Source organism: Postia placenta (genome assembly GCF_002117355.1).
Source record: "Postia placenta MAD-698-R-SB12 unplaced genomic scaffold POSPLAscaffold_15, whole genome shotgun sequence".
Lineage (NCBI taxonomy): Eukaryota > Fungi > Basidiomycota > Agaricomycetes > Polyporales > Adustoporiaceae > Rhodonia > Rhodonia placenta.
In genome coordinates, this window is record NW_020169846.1 from 828,542 (window position 1) to 848,217 (window position 19,676).

Below are 19,676 nucleotides of genomic sequence, written 5' to 3' on the forward strand. Positions count from 1 at the left end.
GTCCATGTCGCCCGTGCTCCAGGCGCAGAAGTGCGAGCTCGCGATACTCGCAAACCGTCTCATCCTGAAGCTGTACCTGCCGCTTCTCAAGGACTGCAGCGGGAACGGTGGGAGCAAGCCCACCCACCAGGCGGTGCTCAGCGCGATCAACGCGGCGCACATGGTCATCTATGCGTCGCGCATGCTGCATGCGGTGTGGCGGCAGACGCGGCCTGCGGCGTTCGAGTTCTACGACTTTCAGCGGACGCTGTTCGATGCGGCGGTCGTGTGTGCGCACGCGGTCATCCAGCAGCCGAGTACGTTGTTGGCCGCCGAGGCGATCAAGAGCGTGGCGGCCGCACTGGACGTCATGCGTGACCTGGGTCCGACACACGGCGAGGGCAGCCGCGGCGAGGCGGTCCGCATTGTGGAGATGATGAAGCGCAAGGCGGAGGCGGCGCGTATGGCCAGTTCAGGAAGCGGGGCGACGACGGGTATGAAGCGCAAGCGATCGCCACTGGAGGACGAGCGGCTGTCGTCGGGCTTCCAGCTACCATTTGTCGGTGCGTCGGTGTCGTCTCTTAGGGCAGACCCTCCAAGGCCGCCCGCGAAGGCCATGAACGGGATAGCGAAGGAGGCTCCTGGCCACGAGTCGAAGTCGAAGAGCGATACGAAGAGGCAGGCGAAGGAGAAGGACAGAACCGCGAAACTGTCGCCCGTGGGCATCCGTGCTCGACCTCCGCCGGGACCGCCGGGACCTGCGGGCCCGCCGACGTCGCGCCAGAGGACCGGGTCGGTTTCGAGCAACGCGCCGCCACCCTCGACGCCGAGTGGGCGCGCTGAGCTATCGCCAGCGGGATCGATGCCGCCCTCGGCGTCAACGTCGCAAAGCACCATCGTTCCATCACAATCTACGGTCTCGCAGTCCTCGAGCGTCAATGGCGGGTACGGAAACTACTCGACGCGGGCAACTCCCACACCGGCGCACGAGCCTCCCCCGCGCGACGAGTACCAGATGCACTACAGCTCCGGCGACGAGTCGAACATGGTCGAGAGGCGTCGATTTAGCTCGCAATCGTATGCGGACTCGCCGAAGGCGGCGTCGCTGTTCGACCAAGCTTCCATGCAGTATCCCAGCCCGGCTTCATATGGCACCCCTCCTTACTACCACCAATATCCTCCGCCTCAAGGCCCGCCTTCCGGCTTCGAGGGTGGCTCCATGCCCCCTCCGACTTCGTTGCCGCCAATGGGAGGACTTCCGCCGCCGCCGCCGCCGCCCATGCCGCCCATAGATACCCAGCCTGGTGGTGGCGGGATGCCCATGTCTGCTATGCCCCACGGACACGCACAGTATCTCTCCTACGAGAAGGCGTCATACGAATCGCACATGAACCGGCCGCCAGAGCATACGAGACAGCTGACCCACGAGTACCAGCCGCCACCGAATCCCCAGTCTATGTCCATGTCAAGCTCGCATGGATGGCTGCCGCCAGATGCGAACGGTGGAAACGACATGTGGCACGAATACAAATATATTGGATAAGCCCCGCCCACCGCCTGCACCCACTCTATTTTTATTTTTCCCCTTTTACAATATGCGCCTATATGTACGGAAATCCCTATGCGTTCTGGGTCTTGCTGTTGGTTTTAGGTTCGTCTGAGCTCTCACTCCTATCGAGATGACACATTACATCCGCTGTATTATACCAGATACCTGAGTGCCTTCATTTCCTGCTAGCTTGTTCTGCTTGTACCAGTGTGGTCTCTGGGCAAGTCTTACACCATTCGATTGTTGCATATCTTATTCGCACACGTACGATACATACGTGTTTTTGAGCTCCGTTACAACACGGATCCACTGCTAGCAACTGTATCCCTATGCGATAACTAGACGTCTCGACACATGGTCAATTAATCTTGGTACATTCCGGCCTAGTGCCGCACGTAACTTTCCGGCGTCGATACGGCGGCATCCAGAATTGGCTTTGTGCCTACCTGAACATTCGAAAGACGTCGACGTCGACCGGTCAATGGGAAATTCAACGGCTACATATATTTATGGCAGTGCCGCTGAAACCTCCCACCAGTCACGGCGCCCTGAAAGCGGTACAGTCGTGAGAGCGGTTCAACACGGATTGAATAACACTGGCCGAGACTTACAGGGTTCGAATCGTACCAGGCCCTTGGACCAGAGCCGGGGAAAGCGACGCGGGATCTCTACCTGCCACCAAGCGATCCATCCCGTCGCCACGTAATTATGATACTGAAACACGACTGCCTCGAGCTTGGCGAACTTCTTGTGGGACAGCAGTCCGTCGATGCGGGTGCATTCTATGCGATCCAGGTCGGTGCTCGCAATCTTGCCTGCGCACATGATGTTCACTTGACACAGGTCAGCGAACGGCACGCGAGAGAGCATCTCAGGGATCCATTCGCCCTTCGCCCGGAATTCCAGGTGAATTACCCGGAGGCGGGTGTTGCGCTCAAGGCTGGGATAGTGAACTGGGCAAACAGGCGATCGACGTCAATGGACAATGGAACTGGATGATAGTCTGGCATACTTTCTTCGTCCGCCTTGAGTATATCGCAGCCGATCACCAGATGGCGAAGGGAGGGACCGACAGTCGACAGAATCTTCTCGATGATTTTCATATCCTTCATCCAGATGCGACGCAGGTTAATAGCGCGCAGACTTTCGTGGCTGACGACCGCGAGTAGCCAGTCCACCAGATCGGTGGACCAGTATGCAAAGGACATAGACATGCATATGAGCTTCAGCGGCACTGCCATCGGCGGGATCATCGATGCCTTGTACTCCGCCTTGGTCCATCTCACGCTGGCACATATCAGAACGGACAGGTTGGGCAGCGCAAACAAAAGGCGACCAAAGACCACAAGCGAGGGGAATATGGTGCGGGTGATCTCTAGACGGGTGATGGACTTGAACTCGTGGAGCGCGGCGGTGAAGCTCGGGTCGAGGCATGGGAAGTTGCGCGATATGCCGAAGACACGGAGGTGTTCGACTCGGGTGAGCTTGCGCGCGAGCGGGAATGGAAACGCGCTCGCAAGGTTGAGATGTGCAGCATCTGGGGCGACGCTCAGCTGCTTGACAAGATTTACGAGGTTGGGCCGCGCTTTGAGCAGGCGCGACAGTCGCGTCAGCTGCTTGGTGCTGTGGAAATCGAGGCTGTAGAAGAGGTTCCGACGACTCTTTGGCGTCCAAGCGCGGCAGGTGAGCGCACAGGCGACGAGGGTAGGACGATCTGGCCAGACGAAGTCGATGATCATTTCGAAAACCTCAGTGGGGAACGTAGGCATCGCACCAACTTATCGTGCTGAATGGCTCTGGACGTGCGGATGAACGATCTCCTTGGGCAATTGCACCCATTAGCATGCAGATGCTCATGTTTAAAAGGAGAATCGACGCTGTGCGGACGAGGACAAGCGATATTCATCTCGGAGATGAATATCACCGCCACACTTCTTGAGTGAACCTTGAGTCTATTTCAGCATGTTCGAACGTCCCCGTCATATAAGGCACGCGTATGTGAGGCGACAGTCTCGAACTGTGATCATTCAGTGAGGCTTGTAGTTGAGCGTGAAGCATTGAAAGCTGCAAACAAGATATGGAAGATCTCGTAGTCCACGTGAGTCGTATCCGGAGTCTGATTCGGAAGTATCTAGCTCTTCTCTGGACTACGTGAGTCGCGACCGTCTCGAGTCTCGACAACATAATCTTGGGTAGCCGTACCCCGCATGCAGAGATGTCGTGAGCTCAGCAAGTTGCCAAAGGCAGCGAAACCTAGATCTGTGAACGTGAGTCTGCCTTTTTGAACTCTAATGTCATCGCACTGAGTAATGTTCGGACCTTAGTTCAGGCGTACCACACCAGGATCGCTCACGCCTTTCTTTAACACCGATGTAGAAGCATTTTGTGGGCCCCTGGATCCCAGCCATCCTGCCAGCCGCCTCCGTCAGCCCGTGCTCTACCGCACAGTGCCAACCGCGCACGCCAACGGCTTCATCCTGCGCGCGGTCCCCAAGGCTGTTTTGCATCGGGTGCCGTATCCCTGGCCGGACCCGCCCTTCCGCCCTGCGTCTGAGCGAGGACCTGACGCGGGTCGCATAAACATGTCGCTGCTGAAGGTCCTCGGCAAGAATGTCAGCCGCTCGGCGGTCGTGCGCAAGCGCATTGGGTACCGCGTGAAGACTGCGTTGGGCCTCATCGTGTCTCGTGGGGCTGATGTCGAGCTGGACACGAAGGGCAGAGAGCGTGTCGTGTTCAGGCAGGAAGACGCTGGGCAGAAATGGGTGCTGCAAGGTGTGTTTTGTGCCCGCTGTCCGCCGTGGTGTACGGCGTGCTCACTTACTGCAGACTGGACGTACTATATGTTGCCCACGCTCGAACTGTACCGCATGCCGATCCAGACTCTAATTCCTTCTCTTCGACGCGCGCTCATCACGGTCAACCAGAGAGCTCGGCAGCTGGATGAGAGGGGCTGGCAAAGAGTGGCCTCGCCGGATGGCAAGGCTAAGAAGCTCGATCGTCTGGCCGAGCAGTCGTGAAGGCCTCGAACAGCAATTCCACCGGTATCATATTGCGTGTCGGAATATTATGAGGATTCAAAATCAATCACGATGTCTGACGTGATGTCTTGCACGTTATGCTGGTTGATTATGGGCTCCAAGTTGCTCAGCGCACGAGTGGTCTATCGCCCGTTGCGCACCCAGGCTAGCTTTGAGATCACATGTAACTAACCCTAGAACCAACTTACATATCAGTAGCAGCCAATGGGACAGTTCGCAATTTGGAACCTGTGCATGTCTACTCTCTATAGTGCAACCGAGACAGCGCCTAGCCCAAACCAGGATTGCCTCACGAATCTTTAGAGCCGTGATCTTCTCATCTCGAACGTCGGTGCATATGTCAACGAACCCCAGACCTCCTTGAGCGTTAGCTGAGAACGTTCGCGGACGTTTTGATTCTTCGGAAACATGCCTAAATACCAGAAGACCCAAGGCTTTGTGTCAATTCTATATTTCGGGCCCGGTGTACTATTAGACCGAGCAGTATGTCAAGTGAGCTGAACGAGTACTTGGATTCTCATCCCACATGCTTAACTCCGCTCCATACCCTCTCCAGCCACCTCGCACACACAAACAACGGGATGCTCAGCGTAAAGCCACATAACATCCCAATGTCGCCTGTGCCAGCACGAGCAATAGGGCCAACCCACCATGCTTGATCCATGCATACCACGATGAACCCAATGGCGGCAACGAATGTGAAGACGGCAGCATAACCTCTGGCCAGGTTGGGATGGTCGGGTTTGTTCCATGCATCGAGGACATGGTACGAGGACCACCTGCTCTTGCGGAAGACGAAGTGCTCTGCCAGCACGATAGCGCAGAACGGCGCGTTCCAGTACCCAATGAAGCCTAATGGTGAACTCAGTATCAGATCGCGCCTCTTTGCTCAACGTAGCATACCCAGGATGTCGACGAAGGTCGCGTAGAATCTGGAAGATCCGACAATGGCGACAGGTATGAGACTATGGGCGCGAGGTACTTAGGTATGAATCTGAGTAAAACGGAATGGCTCACATGATCGTCGAGATGATGGACAGCGCGAATCTGGGAATCCTCGCAAGCACAGCCGAGATTGTCATGAAGCTGGTGCATGCCGTGTACATTGACGGTGCGCACTGGCTGGGAGAAGCCAGGGCTAGCAATACGAGCAAGAATTTGCCGAAGCCGCCGGCAGGTGATAGGATGGCTGCTACGAGGCCTCCTATGTCATTGCCATTGCCGAGCCCGGCTTCCCAGGAAGGAACATGGTACGCAGTAGCTGTCAACGCGGCCCCAAGCAGATGTGCCGGCATCTGAATGAAGAGCGCGGCAGATTAGATCGTGACAACGGTTGGCACTCGGGAACGCACGCTTGACGTCAACAAACCGAGATACACATAGATGAAAACTCTCCAGCTATTCTCAGGGTCAGCCATCGTTGAAGGCTAACGCGAGGGTATGTGAATGCTTACGAGCTGGCTTTTCGATCGTGGTAAACCCCGTAATCAGGCGTTAGAGGTGACCAGCTTACGTTCGTTGCTGCAAGCGTTGCGCCGGCGGTCATGAGAGTGGATACCGAAACGGGCGCTGGGTTGGTCAAGGCAGTTTTGGTGATATGTTTTCCGCTGACACCCAGCATGACGACAAGAGCTATGACGTTCGGAATCCATACGAAAGTCTCGTACCTTACTCGATTGCATTAGCTGACCGGTGGCCCGTGAAGAGATGCACTTACCAGTGCAACACCCGGTATCCACTGAAGACCAAGGCAAGCGTTATTAGCCCAATTATGACGATGCCGATAGTTGCATTGACGTGAGTCGAAACACTCCCAAGCACCTGACCGCCTATAATCGTGTTGATTATGAGGTAGCCTTGGGATGAGATGACATTCAACACGCTCGGTATGATCGCGCCGTAGTAACTGTAAATTGTAAGCAGAACGAAACATCAACACGAAAATAGCTGACATACCCCCACGCGAATCGCGATTGCACCATGGCGCGCGTCCCTAGCTTCGGCCCGAACACGGCACTGAGCGGGAGTAAAGTTGTGTACGGCTGGTCAGTGTCGATTCACTTACAACATCGCCGGGACCGCACAAGTGCTATACTAACCTTAGCTTTTGTAGTCTCGCATATCACAACGGAGATACCCACATCACATCGACGACTATTATCATCAAGAATGACTCCCTAATTCCGAGGCCGTAGAATGCGGGGCCCACGGTGCCTGCAGTCAGGCTGCGATCATGCGCGCCCTGTGTCAAGTCGCAATCTTGGCGCATACCGGTATAGGACGTACGTCAAGATGTTCGCATTTGCGGAGAACCAGATGAAGAACAGTTGGTATAATCGCGTATCAGTTCTATTCTCTGGAGGAACTGGTACAATTCTGTCATGAATTGCGATCAGTGGAAAAGAAAGTGCCATCGGCGAGTAAAACTGGCGCACCCATTCGTTTCAAGCCCCCAGCTCCCAAGGACAGTAGTCATACGGTCGATGAGATTTTTACTCGACCCATGCTCAGATGTAACATCCTGGACACAATCAGAGAGTACCTCTGAGTCGAACTTGTCGTCCAGGTCTGCTGTATATGCTCGTTCCTCCGGTGGCGTGCAGCTCATGGTCCTACTGTTCGAGTCTTGTGAAGTGCGAGATCAAGAGACAACAGCGGATAGGAACCACTCGTCGTCAAAACCGCTGTTCAAATGGTGTCTTATCCACAATCACCATCACCGAGGGGCCGAAGTTGATATGGAGAAGAAGAGAAGCCTGTCCACTAGATAGGGTGTTAGATACGTACAGACGCTAAACCTCTCATTGTTCTTGACCCCGACTAGATACAAAGTATGAAGACTATGTGCTTGTTCGAGCATTGACAACGGGTGAAGTTTGACGATCTGGAGCAGAAGCTTCGTCCAGAGCGGGCGGTAAGGATGGTATACACAGTTACAAAAGACTTGCAGACGTACACAAAACGGCGCCACTGGCTTCTGATAGTCCTTGAGGGTATCAGTATAGCAAATAGTGGATGACAATCAAGGCAACAAAACTACCACAGGCCTCATAACTGCGGTAATCAAGGTGGATACTGTTACTGCCTCCGACTGTGCTAAGGATCGTGATAGGTGAGCAGAAGCAGAATCTGTGTAATATATAATTCATGTCCTTTCTTCGCTTCCATCACTTCTCCGCATTTGACGTGGCGGCTACGGATGAATGGACGGTAGGAAAAAACACGTCGCTTTCGGGGCGGAGGGGCCCACGGTCATTGCCGTTGCTGCAGGTATATACAGAACACTTCACTTCCATAAGCCGAGACATTTTGTCGTTGTGGAAAGAAGTTACCGAAAGTGATATCGCGCGAGGCTTCAACTTGTTAGTACTAGTAACTTAATGTGGCTGCCAGTCACGGTGGCATCGAGCGCTTGTGGATGTAAGCGCTTTAGCTCTTTGAGCACTGCTGCATTGAAGATTGCGAACATTGACAGAAGCAATGAAACCAAATTTCTTAGAGAAGACTGTGATGTGTTGGTTTTGTTCTGACACGGAGATGCTGAGACCGACTTTCACGGAGTGTTGGCGTGGAACAAACACATGCAAATACGCCGTTTTGCCTACAAATTTTCTGATACTCGCTTTCCAGCTCGATCATGACTTCGGCTTCATCGAGACGTCGACGTCGACGCTATTCGCAACTGTCATATAACGTCTGTTGGTCAACATGACTGGCTCTTATAACAGGTCTCGCGTGTCTGATCTATCTCATGTCCAATGACTCATTACACCTGCCAAATCAGGCTCCTTCCCGCCGTCTTCGGGAGGTAAGAGGGGCTGCATTCGACGGTGGTACTCATGCTACATCCTAAGTACTGTATCCTAAACTAGAACTGACGCCACATGTCACGTGAATGTCATGTGAACATCACGTGCAAATTCAAACTCCACAATCTTAATCCCCTCTACCTCCCTGTGACGGCTGGCACAAAACATTTGTAAACAGCGGCGCTCGGAGGGCAGTCGCCTCGATTGAGCGACTGGGCGCTTGACAAAATATGCTACCTACATTACATAATAAACGCGATCGCATGAGCCAGAACGCGACGCGTCCGAGACACATTGGAACGCGCTGCCTCCGTGTCTTGGAGCCATGCACGTCAATGTTCTCACGCAGCTTCTCGAGGTATTTGCAGAGCATTGGTCAACCCAGTGAGTGTTTTGCCTGCGCTGGTTGGTGCAACGCATATGGCATCCTTTGGATCTCGCGTGCAACCTTCAATCACCTGCCATTCACAAGGGTCATGGCCCAGCTTTGCAAATGTCTTCTTTTGGATAGCGCCGATGGTTGGCAGGAGGGGCTTGTGTAGGGGCATTGCAGATAGCAAACATGTTCATCTTCACCCATTCTTTAACTCTGTTTTCAAGGCGGCGCAGCTGGATGCTCATTTTGACGAGAGCAAATATTATGACATTTAGTTCTCCGCTTTTAGTTTTTGGCCGTGATCTCATACTATATGGAGGAAGTCCGGCTCCGAGCGCCGCTGTTTACAAATGTTTTGTGCCAGCCGTCACAGGGAGGTGAGGGGGATTAAGATTGTGGAGTTTGAATATTTGGGTAACGCACGTGATATGTGTGATGGGATCTAAGATATGATCTTCCCCAAGCTATTGGGACTTAGCATGAATTCCGCCCTCGAATGAAGTCCCCCTCACCTCCCGAAGACGGCGGGAAGGAGCCTGCTGCCAAATATTATCGTGAGTTGTCACCATTGTGCAGCGCTCTAATCATAGCACTACGGCAGTCGCTGTGGGCACGATGTAAGCGCCTCAAGGACAACGTCGCCACGAATATCATTGTCTCATGACTTGCAATGCCTCGCAATTGGGTCACTTGCATCTGGATAGGTCCCCATGACCACCCGTGCTCCGTATCATGAGCCGTGTTCCACTGATGGTCATACTATTCTTGACTCGGTCTATTATCCTTGCCATCAGTCGTATATATAACCCCCTAGTGTTATGTGTCAATTCCCTAGCGAGAATGTACGAGCAGCGTACTCTGTCGCATCAGATGTGGCCATTCGGAATTCTCAGTAATAAACTAGCAACAACCTTTGACACCTAGTCTTGTATCACAAGCGAATCACAAGAAACATGCACACTAACTAACAGATGGACTCACCCGATCCAGACAAGATGTCATCAATCTGATAAAATTCTCTCGCAAACCAATCAACCGATGCCGACCCCACGGGACCGGGGACCGGTCCAAAATATAGCAGCTCTTTTTGTGTGCCAAGGCGAGGATCTCGTTCTGACCGCCACAGTGTCGCTCGTGAACTTGCATTTCTTGTTTCCTTTATGTCTACCGGCAGCATGGACTGTTTGCCTGACCTAAGGAGCTCCGAGAAGGATCTGAAGGGGTGAGTGACATGTGATCCTGCTCGAAGCGCGAGCAAACTGACCACGAGTGATAGCTATGACGAGGTCGCGGAGGACATCTCGAAGATCAATGCTGCCGGTGAGATATCTGAGCTTGCAGTCGTCGCTGAGGGTGAAGAGCGAACAACATGGTTCGTATGGCTCCTCGTGTGCTGCACCAGTATCTCGGGTCTGCTGTTCGGTGAGCCTCGCTTGCCTAGGGCTGCGAGAAACACCATTGAGGCCGTATCACAGGCTATGACACCGGAGTGATCTCTGGTGCTCTGGTCACCATAGGATCGGACCTGGGTCCAGCTTCGCTATCGTCGGGACAGAAGGTACGCCCGCCTGTTTTCGACGTCCCCCCCCCCCCCCGCGTCTTGCTGAGAGGTCCCCCTCGCACAGGAACTCATCACGTCTGCAACAACGCTCGGCGCACTCATCGGCGGCCTCATCGCGGGGATGCTCTCGGACTACCTTGGACGCAGACCCGTACTCGCGATGGCGGACGTCATCTTCATCGGCGGAGCGATCGGCCAGGCCGTGTGTCACTCCGTCTGGGGTATGGTAAACGCACCATCGTCTCTGCCAGTCGCATCTCAAATTTAACCGCTAGACATTGTAGATTGGCGGTCGCTTCACAATCGGCTTCGGGGTCGGTGTGGCGTCCTGCATCGCGCCTCTGTACATCCAGGAGCTCTCGCCAACACGCCTGCGCGGACGGATGGTGGCTTTGAACGTTGCGCTGATCACGCTGGGGCAAGTCATCGCGTATGGCATTGACGCAGCGTTTGAAAACACACACGGAGGCTGGAGGTGGATGGTGGGCTTGGGCGCCGTGCCTTCTGGTCTACAGTTCTTCTTCCTCTTCTACCTCCCAGAATCGCGCAAGTTGCTTTCCGTAAAATGTCACACGTACTTTGCTGATATATCCAATAGCGCGCATTCTTCTTCGTCGGGGACAATACGATGAGGCTCGCTCTGTTGTGTCGAAAATCTACGCACATGCTACTCCTGCGCAAGTGGAGCTAAAGGTGAATGCGATTCCCCACGAAGCGGTCGGCAAGCACTCATGACTTGGCCAGGTTAAGGTGCTTAGCGCCGCCGTCAAGCAGAGCATCGAGATCACAAATTCGACGACGCTGTGGCAACGCTGCCGGTCTATCCTAGTAAAGCCGATCAATCGCAGAGCTCTGAGTAGGTCTTGTCGGGGTGACTTGATTGCGTCAACCTAACAATATTCCAATTGATCAGTCATCGGTTGTGGTCTGCAAGCCTTCCAACAACTGTGTGGATTCAACACTGTGAGCGCGGCCTCTTCGCTTGAATGCCAAAGCAGATTGCTCACGGAGACGGTTTCAGCTAATGTACTACAGCGGTATGTGGGTTTGGGCTGCAGAGAAGAGTGTCAATTGACGGTCCGCTAGCCACGCTCTTTAAGGAGATCGGCTTCAACCAGCCCACCGCGGTCGGGCTCATCATTTCCGGCACCAACTTCCTCTTCACGCTATTCGCGCTGAAGTACATCGACATCATCGGCAGGCGCAGGATCATGGTCTGGTCATCTCCAGGCATGATCGTTGGCCTCACTCTGGCGAGCATTGCTTTCCACTGTGCGTGAAGCGCGCTGGGCTGCAGGTCGATGTGTACTGAGAGACGGCTCATAGATATGACTATGAAGACGGGCGGCAACCTCGTCGACGGTGCGGACTACTCGCGGACATGGTCTGCGATCGTGTTGCTGGCAATGATCTTCTATGTCGCGTCGTATGCGACGGGTCTTGGCAACGTCCCGTGGCAGCAGGGTGAACTCTTCGGGTTAGAGGGTGAGCACGTTCAATCGACTCTTGTGCCCGCATCGCTCATGCTTGGCTGCAATGTAGTGCGCGGCATCGGGACGTCGCTTGCTACGATGACGAACTGGGGCGCGAACCTGTTGATCAACTCAACGTACCTGTCGCTGATGAACAAGATCACGCCCGCAGGTGCGTTCGGGTTTTACGCCGGGCTCTGCCTACTTGGTTGGCTGTTCTGCATTTTCTGCTACCCTGAGACGGCGGGCCTCAGCCTGGAAGAGGTGCAGATCATCTTCCAGCACGGGTTCGGCGTTCGAGACAGCCAGCGCCTGCGGCACGAGAAGCGCGCATTGATCAAGGACAAGATCCAAGACAAGGCAGAGAAGGCGTAGGAGCACGGGTTGTTGTCTCATGATGGTCTGCGCGGCCATGCTCACGATTTTCTCACGAAGGCACTGACTAAATTAAGGCTGACGGGCTGTATACTACTTGTATTGATACCTACTAATGATGTGAAACTTAGTAATATTCGAGTGCTACACAAAGTACTCACTAGCTATCTTTCGCTTATGACCATCTACCGCGTGCTTCAAGTCAACTCGCTCTACGCCGGAGTCGCTGTTTATTGTGAAGAGCACCTATTCGTGTGCGTCGTTTCTGATGCACTAGGTATGCATGTGTGCACATGGTGTAAAGTCTGAAAGGTACGTTACTTCTGGTCCGCCGCACCATGATCTAAGTTATCCCCATACGTCTTGTACAACACTCGTAGCACGACTACCGTGGGTCCATGTGGGTCCAATCACATGCACGCGGTCGTCAGGCCCGCAGCCCCTTATTGTCGCCTTCACAATGACAGGCCTTCACTCACAAGGGCTCCTGTCGCGCTATGACCGCGCCCCTGTCTATAATTTCCCGCCATCCACGCACAATGGACCTACCCCTAATCGACCACCCGGCTGCACCTGTACCGACATTCCGCCTCGAGGACCCTCCCGTGCGCTGCGCACGTCTGCTTGAACGCCCTATTGCCCTCCAGTCTTCCGGCGCATCGCTGCTGCCTATAGACTGCCCTTCACCTTCCCCTCGACTTGCTTGTTGCTACTGTTTGCGTACTCTCAATGGAGACCAAAGCATACGTACCGTCAGCAGGAACGTACATCGCTCTCTGGCTGGACCCAGTGAGGATGGTCGAGCCTCTCCGCGATCGTGCTTTGCTAGACACTGCACGGAGGCTCCGCACCGGGAAGTACATCGCACATGTCGACAGCGTCCGTTGCCCTTCCCTCAGTTCTGAGCGTTTTGGAGATGGCACTTACGTTTCGCAATGCGACTAGGTCGACGAATTGCCTTCGTCGTCGCGGCCGTGGAGCAGGTGCAGTGTGCGTCTTGCAGGACAAGGGATGCCGCTGTTACAGTCGGTCGAGGATGGCCTGTCGGGCGCGCCAATCACCGGCGCGAGCAGACATCCGATCCACCCGTCAAGGCCACAACCGTATCTGAATTGTTATCAACATGCGTTCATGGACACGGTCGTCCGTATTCCAGCTGATGCGATGCAATATGATGGTGCGGCGGTACAGTCTCCTCGGAAAATGGCCAGACACAAGAGCTACGAGTACGTCGATCAGGTTAGACAGAAGACACTCCTCGAGAAAGGCGACAGCCCTTCTGCACGATCCGCCGACATGAGAGGGCTTGGTGACGCGGCACTGTCATCCAACAGAGAGGAGACAAACCGCGGGTTTTATGAGGAGCGGTATTGGCTCAAGAGCGATGCGCTTCGACGGACGACAGGTATATGACCCGTGTTTTGAATGTGTGACTTGACTGATCTCTATGTAGCGATACCTCTAGAGCCGTCAGTCTTGGTATCCGTGACAGAAGCTGACGAAGATGATGATGATGACTTCCCCGCACGTGTAATGTTTCATGGGTCTGATACTTCATACCACACCGGTAGCCTGCACCATGACTGGGCTAGGCGTCGTGCACGTAGGAGGAATAGCAAAGGTGAAGGCACCCGTGCAGTTCATTATCAGTCAATTGACCGCTCACCAGCCGTGTCATGACTACAGAAGCCCGGACGGATCATCTCGAGTCCATATGCGAATCCGACGAGGGCACCTCGACCTCATCCATGAGGTCGATCGACTCTACCGACCGGCTCCGCGATTGGATAATGCCTATCATGCCTCTAGTCATTAAGAAGAAGCGGCTGGAGACTGTAGTGGAGTCACAGGAGTCCACTGCATTCCAGAGACCACATAGGTTTCAATCCTCCACATCACACCCACCTTTAAGCACGGTTCGGTGCTCCGCCATACACAAGGACTTCAAGCAAAACCAGTTGGAAGTCATCCTAGAATGCGACGAGTTAATTCCCGAGCCCATGGAGCCTTATATGACCATATGCAGAAACCATGACTGCACAGGAATTCGTCAAGAACCGATGGATTCACGCGACAAGCACGCCCATATCAACTACCTGCGGGTATTCGGAGTGGATCAAGCTATCGACGACGATACAATCACGTCAGTCGGATCAGACGAGTGGCTGGACGGCCCGAGCGATATTCCTACTGACGACGACAACGACCAAGATACCGCCTCGGAATACTCAATTCATTCTGACGATGTCTGCGAGACATTGGCTGCAGCTCCTGCGCGCGTCAATACGGACTTAGACGAGGAAACCATACCACTTGTCAGGATATCACTGGTACTGGAGGAGGGCGGCGAGCCCTGTGATCCACGCGGGTTCCTAGAGGAAAGATCCACGATCGCCCAGTGAGTCTCGGAGCCAGTGCCCGCTGAGACTGCGTACTGAGTGCATTCATCCTAGAATTATCCGCTCCGCCCGCGCAGACGACCTTCATAGCCTTTGCACACGCAACCCTCTCGCGAGCGTTGGGGAAGGAAATGTTGACATAGCGTGTACACATGCGGCACCATCACATCCGAAGGCTCCCGTTACCGGCGACAGCATAAACATCGCTGCATCGGAGACGCCATCCGCCTGGTGGCGGCGACGAACAGGTGTATGGTCCACGAAACATGCGAAACCAGTGCGACACAACTTCAATCGGATTGTTAGTCGTGTACATTGGTTGCTACGTACGCAATTCTCGACCATTTCTCCGAGTCAGAGTAGTTGAGTCGGTGATAATTCAATTGTTTCGTATCTTAGAGAAGTCAAACCTAAACATTTGGATCAAGTGAGACCAACGAAGAATCAAAGCAAGACATGTGCACGAAGAACATACGCTTTCAGCCGTAGTTTCCAATTGTAGCAGGTAGAGCTCCTTTCTGGTCTACGGGGACGCGTCAAAGTGCATACGATGTCCCTGAGCCTTGCACGGCCACACGAATGATTATTGAGTAATTGTGAGACATAGGCGTTCTCTGCAGAGTTGGAATGAGGCTCGATGCGGAAATGCAGCTGTTGGCCAAGAGGCGCTCGCTACAGGAAGGGCCATCTCACCACCGGCATCACTGTCATACTCCAACGTCGTCTCATTGCATTCTGCGAATTCACAGACCCAGGAGAATAATTCTACCATTAGGGGCACTGGAATCTACTCGGACAGAAGGAATCACTAGCGTTGAGATCGCTGAGCAGCAGCGCCAAAACCGTGACAGTGCGCGGCTGTGTGTTCTCTTGTCTCAAACATGTACAATGGTCTCTCTGGGCATAGGACGGGCTTGCTCTTCTTGCTGGCCGTCATCGTAGTCTTTACTCAGAGTGGCTTGTGGGCCGGCAGACGACGCAACACAAACTTCCCGGACAACTCGCTCATTAGTAGTGCTTCAAACCTCATTCCTTTCGGACGGAGTAATGGGCGGCCTATGCTCAAGGAGCACCCTATCCCTAAGCTCATGGCGGAAGCTGAGGCCAATTTCCGCAATCTCCTCTCCAGGCAGAGCAAGACACTCGAGGAGGCAGTCGCGGAGTACCAGCGGCGGTATGGCAGAAGCCCACCTCAAGGGTTTGAGAACTGGTGGCAATTCGCGAAGGACAACGATGTTGTCATGATAGACGAGTATGATAGCATAGCGGAGGACTTGGCACCGTTTTGGCCGCTGTCGGGGGCTGAACTACGTCAGCGAGCAGCGCTGGTGAGCACGTTCTCTTCCCCCTAGCCTAGCAATCAGCTGAACGCATCCCAAAGGCGGGACACCTACCCTCTGTTGACCTGGTCAGGATACGTGACGGCAAGGCGAGTGCGGTCAATATCAAAGATGGCCTCAGTGGGTCCGACGTCAGTGCACGGTCGCGAGGCTTCCTGCGCATGATCGAGAAGTTCCAGGACAAAGTGAGTGTGGACATTCCAGGCGATTCCCTTCAGGCACGGACCTTGTCTTCAGCTTCCTGATCTAGATTTCCCAATCAATGCCATGGCCGAAGGGCGGATACTAGTACCCTGGGAGCAGCACGCATCTCCTAACTTCACCGTACAAGCTGGAACGGGTGAGCGTATGGAGTCTCTCTAAATTATGGTCTATCTCAAGTTCAGATGTGCAGATGCCATGCAGGCAGAACTCAGTGGGCAGTATGCACCAGACTGGCGGGGTGAAGGGAATGTCTGGGAAGCATACCGCCGCACATGTGAACCAGGGAGCCCCGCGCGTCGCCTATTCTCGTCATTCCGCGCGTCCTCAACGAATCGCACCTCACAGCTCACGGCGCGCACGCAGGAGTTCGTCTTCGCGTCCGATGTGAGCGGGAACTATTCATTCTGTGCAAACCCGTGGGCGCACTACAATCAGGGCCATTTCTTCTCGGACTGGCGCACGATCGCCGTACTCTTCCCCATCTTCTCACCTGCCAAGGCGCCGGGGTACTCGGATATCCGCATCCCCAGTCATTACTATTATGGCCAGACAAGGCGCTACACGTATGGCTACGACCCAGTGAACTTGGAGTTGAAAGAGGTGGATCATATGGAGACATCATGGGAACAAAAGAAGGACAAGATCTTCTGGCGAGGTGCTTCCACCGGAGGCGGTAGCTCTCCTCCGGGCTTCGCTGCGCAATACCAACGGCATCGGTGTGGTTCACTCTCTTTATAACGAACGAAGGTCCTAATCTCTCCTCACCATAGCTTAGTGCGCATGGCTAGTGACACGTCGAACACCAACCGCACGATCGTCTTCGCTGATCCGCCGGGCTCGACAAACTACATATACGCCGAGGTCCCCGTGGCTAGGCTCAACGACGACATCATGGATGTTGCATTTGTGAAGGTCGTTGACTGGTACAATTTTCCCGGCGGCCTTGACGCGCTGATCAGAGCGCATCGCTTCGACGACGGCGGCGTGAACCTAGGCGACCACTGGCGGAACAAGTACATCGTCGACGTCGACGGGATGGGCTATTCCGGCCGGTTCTTCTCGTTCATGGAATCGGACAGTGCGGTGGTCAAGTCGACCGTATATCGCGAGTTCTTCGACGAATGGATCCAGCCATGGTAAATTGTGATACCTCACACGATACAAAATGCGCGTTGCTCACTACCCTGCATCCAGGCTGCATTACATTCCCCTATCACAGTCGTACCAGGAGATCTACAACATCCACGCATTCTTCTCCGGCGCGACGTCATCGACTCTGCAAGCAGTCAACTCGACTGCTCTGGAAGTGTCTCCGTTAGAAAGGCACACGATCGACGGCGACCGCCGCCTAAGGCGTATTGCCCGCGCTGGGAAGCAATGGAAAAGGACAATTGGCAGGCGCGTAGACATGGAAGGTGTGTCGGATGTTTTCGCACCTTGTTGTTTCCTATACTGACTGTCCTCCCAGCATATGTCTATCGATTATGTCTCGAGTATGCGCGATTATTTGCGGACGACCGGGTTGCTCAAACAATGTCGCTATAGAGATTAATTTCCTTGTGTTTTCTGGACATTTATTGGGATTACGTAGACTTCTCTAGTGTATACACTGCTACATGATGGCACATGGCGCATAGTGGTAACATGATGGTGGACCCCGGTCGCTAGGGTGGCTGCATATTAGGATGCGGAATGCTTGTACGAAATCGTGTCCCGCATCATGACTGTTGCAATCGTTGGTCGGTATTGCGAGAGGCGCGCCACGTTCGGCGAAACCTTGAAGGTGAAAGCCCAGCATATCTTCTACTCATCGATGCATCAGCTCGGACTACGTCAGTTAAGCAACTCTTGTTTGAATGAGTGCCTCGTCTCTTTTATCACTTGTGCGCACTGGGCAGAGACTAGTCTCAGGTACGAACTATCTCGACCCGTACCAGCTGGGTCGGATTTACGTTCGAGGACAGTTGCCACGAATGTGCACGTCTGAAGTACCATGGATTCGTAATCAAATTTGCGACAAGAATGAACGGAGTCCGACGTAGATGTTAGTGCGCATGCTTCAAGGCTGCATGCAGGCCCACCATATGCCTAAGCCCCAGTAAGTTCGGATGTGGGCTCTGGGATATGAGAATATAATTCTGGGATGAGCACTCCTGAAATAGCGGTTAATCGTTGACTGTACATGGGGCTATAAGGATGAATCCGATAAAAATACATTGCAGGGTGATAGTCATTGTAGTTGTATAAGCCGTCTGATCTAGCCACTTTAATCAAGCATCAACCTTCGAGCACCGCAACGATACCATATGCGGCCGCTGCGGCTGCACCACCCACGAGCAACGTGGTAATTGCACCCCATATGTAGCCTGCGTGTCCAGTCGCACCCGTCATACGCGCCTTAACGAGGCCGAAAATAAGGAGGATAATACCGGTGACAATACACGAGTACATCAAAGCGATTTGCGCAACCGGCTCTGTAGGACAGAGAACATCGATGTCAACACTTTGCCTGCAGCGATGCAGATGGAGGGGAGCTCACCGAAGACGTAAGGCATGAGTGGAATGATACCACCAACGAAGTAGCCCATGCCGATCGTGAGGGCAGAGACATACATCCGGCGCGTGGATACCTCCTCCAGACCTTCCCCGAACTTCAGCAAAAAGGCCGACAATCCCACATCCGTGCTCCATCGTAAGCAGGACTCGGAATCGTTCGATATGGTCGTGCTCGTCCAGCTAGACCAGCTGGACCTGCTTCCCACGTCCCTCTGGCTGGTGTCCTCGGGCGGTGCGTCCGCCTCTGCTTTCATCAGACAAAGCGCGACGGCGCAGCTGGCCTTCTCGTCGACACCGACGGGGCCGAGCACGGCGTGCACCTCACGCCGCATTTCGCCCTCGCAGCTCCGCATAACGCGAGCCCGTGTCTGTTTTTGCAAGTAGTGGTAGTGGTCCCGCTCAGCCTGCGAAGCGAGGAAACCGCCAATTCCCATTGAGATCGCTCCAGCAATCAGCTCGGCGATGCCTGCGAGAATGACGATTTTCGATTCGCCCAAGGAGGAAAGACCAGCCGCTAACGCGAATGGGACTGTGAGGCCGTCGGATATGCCGATGACGCTAACGACATGCGATCAGCCAATGAAGTTGGCCATGGAGCGAACAGGATAATATACATACACATCCCGGACGACGTCTGGATTCATGAGGGTGCGACCGTCGTCGTCACCGATAAATTCTTTACAGCATTTGCCTTCTCGCCATGGCTCGTCTCGATCACACTGTGCCATAGGTGACGCCGTGTTCCCCGAGGTATGGTCGATGGACCAGACCGACGGCTTGGAGACCGACGGCTTGGTACCACCCTCCCGGTCGCGACTGGGAAGGGGCATAGATGACGCTGAAGATGGCGAGGGGGGCATCGAGAACAGCACAAGGGTACCAGTTGCCAGTGTCTCGGGCTCCATGCCAGCTTAAGACAGAGATTTCCGCGAAGCAAGCCATAACGTCAACCCTGTACGTGAACCCGGGGTAAAGACAGTCACCGAGCCATGTGAGGTAGAAAGCACTTCGTTTGCCC

At 54.2% G+C, this 19,676-nt stretch overlaps 8 protein-coding genes across 8 annotated transcripts; 5 read left to right on the forward strand and 3 right to left on the reverse strand.

Annotated features, from left to right (window-relative positions):
- Positions 1-412: 412 nt before the first annotated feature.
- Positions 413-1,522, forward strand: POSPLADRAFT_1154263 (hypothetical protein; the record flags this gene model as incomplete). The annotated part of the gene is made up of 1 exon (XM_024486833.1): positions 413-1,522. The coding sequence occupies one exon, from the start codon at positions 413-415 to the stop codon at positions 1,520-1,522; it is 1,110 nt and encodes a 369-aa protein (XP_024335118.1).
- A 513-nt stretch (positions 1,523-2,035) lies between these two features.
- On the reverse strand, positions 2,036-3,267 carry POSPLADRAFT_1049534 (hypothetical protein; the record flags this gene model as incomplete). Its single annotated transcript, XM_024479775.1, has 3 exons — positions 2,036-2,076; positions 2,140-2,481; positions 2,541-3,267. The coding sequence occupies 3 exons, from the start codon at positions 3,265-3,267 to the stop codon at positions 2,036-2,038; spliced, it is 1,110 nt and encodes a 369-aa protein (XP_024335119.1).
- Positions 3,268-3,605: 338 nt separating this feature from the next.
- Positions 3,606-4,545, forward strand: POSPLADRAFT_1154607 (hypothetical protein; the record flags this gene model as incomplete). Its single annotated transcript, XM_024486862.1, has 4 exons — positions 3,606-3,626; positions 3,742-3,795; positions 3,853-4,300; positions 4,355-4,545. 4 exons carry the CDS (start codon positions 3,606-3,608, stop codon positions 4,543-4,545), a joined length of 714 nt encoding a protein of 237 aa, XP_024335120.1.
- Positions 4,546-5,083: 538 nt separating this feature from the next.
- On the reverse strand, positions 5,084-6,980 carry POSPLADRAFT_1153790 (hypothetical protein; the record flags this gene model as incomplete). The annotated part of the gene is made up of 9 exons (XM_024486776.1): positions 5,084-5,418; positions 5,470-5,531; positions 5,584-5,861; positions 5,919-5,964; positions 6,021-6,233; positions 6,284-6,472; positions 6,523-6,608; positions 6,713-6,791; positions 6,853-6,980. 9 exons carry the CDS (start codon positions 6,978-6,980, stop codon positions 5,084-5,086), a joined length of 1,416 nt encoding a protein of 471 aa, XP_024335121.1.
- A 2,931-nt stretch (positions 6,981-9,911) lies between these two features.
- POSPLADRAFT_1067578 (hypothetical protein) lies at positions 9,912-12,325 on the forward strand (the record flags this gene model as incomplete). Its single annotated transcript, XM_024482201.1, has 12 exons — positions 9,912-9,973; positions 10,028-10,173; positions 10,227-10,309; positions 10,377-10,538; positions 10,597-10,858; positions 10,911-11,005; positions 11,057-11,168; positions 11,226-11,275; positions 11,334-11,349; positions 11,399-11,584; positions 11,639-11,797; positions 11,855-12,325. The coding sequence occupies 12 exons, from the start codon at positions 9,912-9,914 to the stop codon at positions 12,157-12,159; spliced, it is 1,638 nt and encodes a 545-aa protein (XP_024335122.1). The 3' UTR covers positions 12,160-12,325.
- Positions 12,326-12,900: 575 nt separating this feature from the next.
- POSPLADRAFT_1113294 (hypothetical protein) lies at positions 12,901-13,425 on the forward strand (the record flags this gene model as incomplete). The annotated part of the gene is made up of 2 exons (XM_024483410.1): positions 12,901-13,038; positions 13,105-13,425. Coding segments are annotated over 2 exons (459 nt in total), but the record flags the coding sequence as incomplete, so codon positions are not given.
- Positions 13,426-15,628: 2,203 nt separating this feature from the next.
- On the forward strand, positions 15,629-17,808 carry POSPLADRAFT_1173729 (glycosyltransferase family 90 protein). The gene is made up of 7 exons (XM_024488248.1): positions 15,629-15,886; positions 15,940-16,083; positions 16,136-16,238; positions 16,293-16,818; positions 16,873-17,238; positions 17,297-17,517; positions 17,571-17,808. The coding sequence occupies exons 1-7, from the start codon at positions 15,647-15,649 to the stop codon at positions 17,645-17,647; spliced, it is 1,677 nt and encodes a 558-aa protein (XP_024335124.1). The 5' UTR covers positions 15,629-15,646; the 3' UTR covers positions 17,648-17,808.
- Positions 17,809-18,379: 571 nt separating this feature from the next.
- Positions 18,380-19,563, reverse strand: POSPLADRAFT_1060823 (hypothetical protein; the record flags this gene model as incomplete). The annotated part of the gene is made up of 3 exons (XM_024481306.1): positions 18,380-18,576; positions 18,642-19,216; positions 19,277-19,563. The coding sequence occupies 3 exons, from the start codon at positions 19,561-19,563 to the stop codon at positions 18,380-18,382; spliced, it is 1,059 nt and encodes a 352-aa protein (XP_024335125.1).
- Between the last annotated feature and the right edge of the window lie 113 nt (positions 19,564-19,676).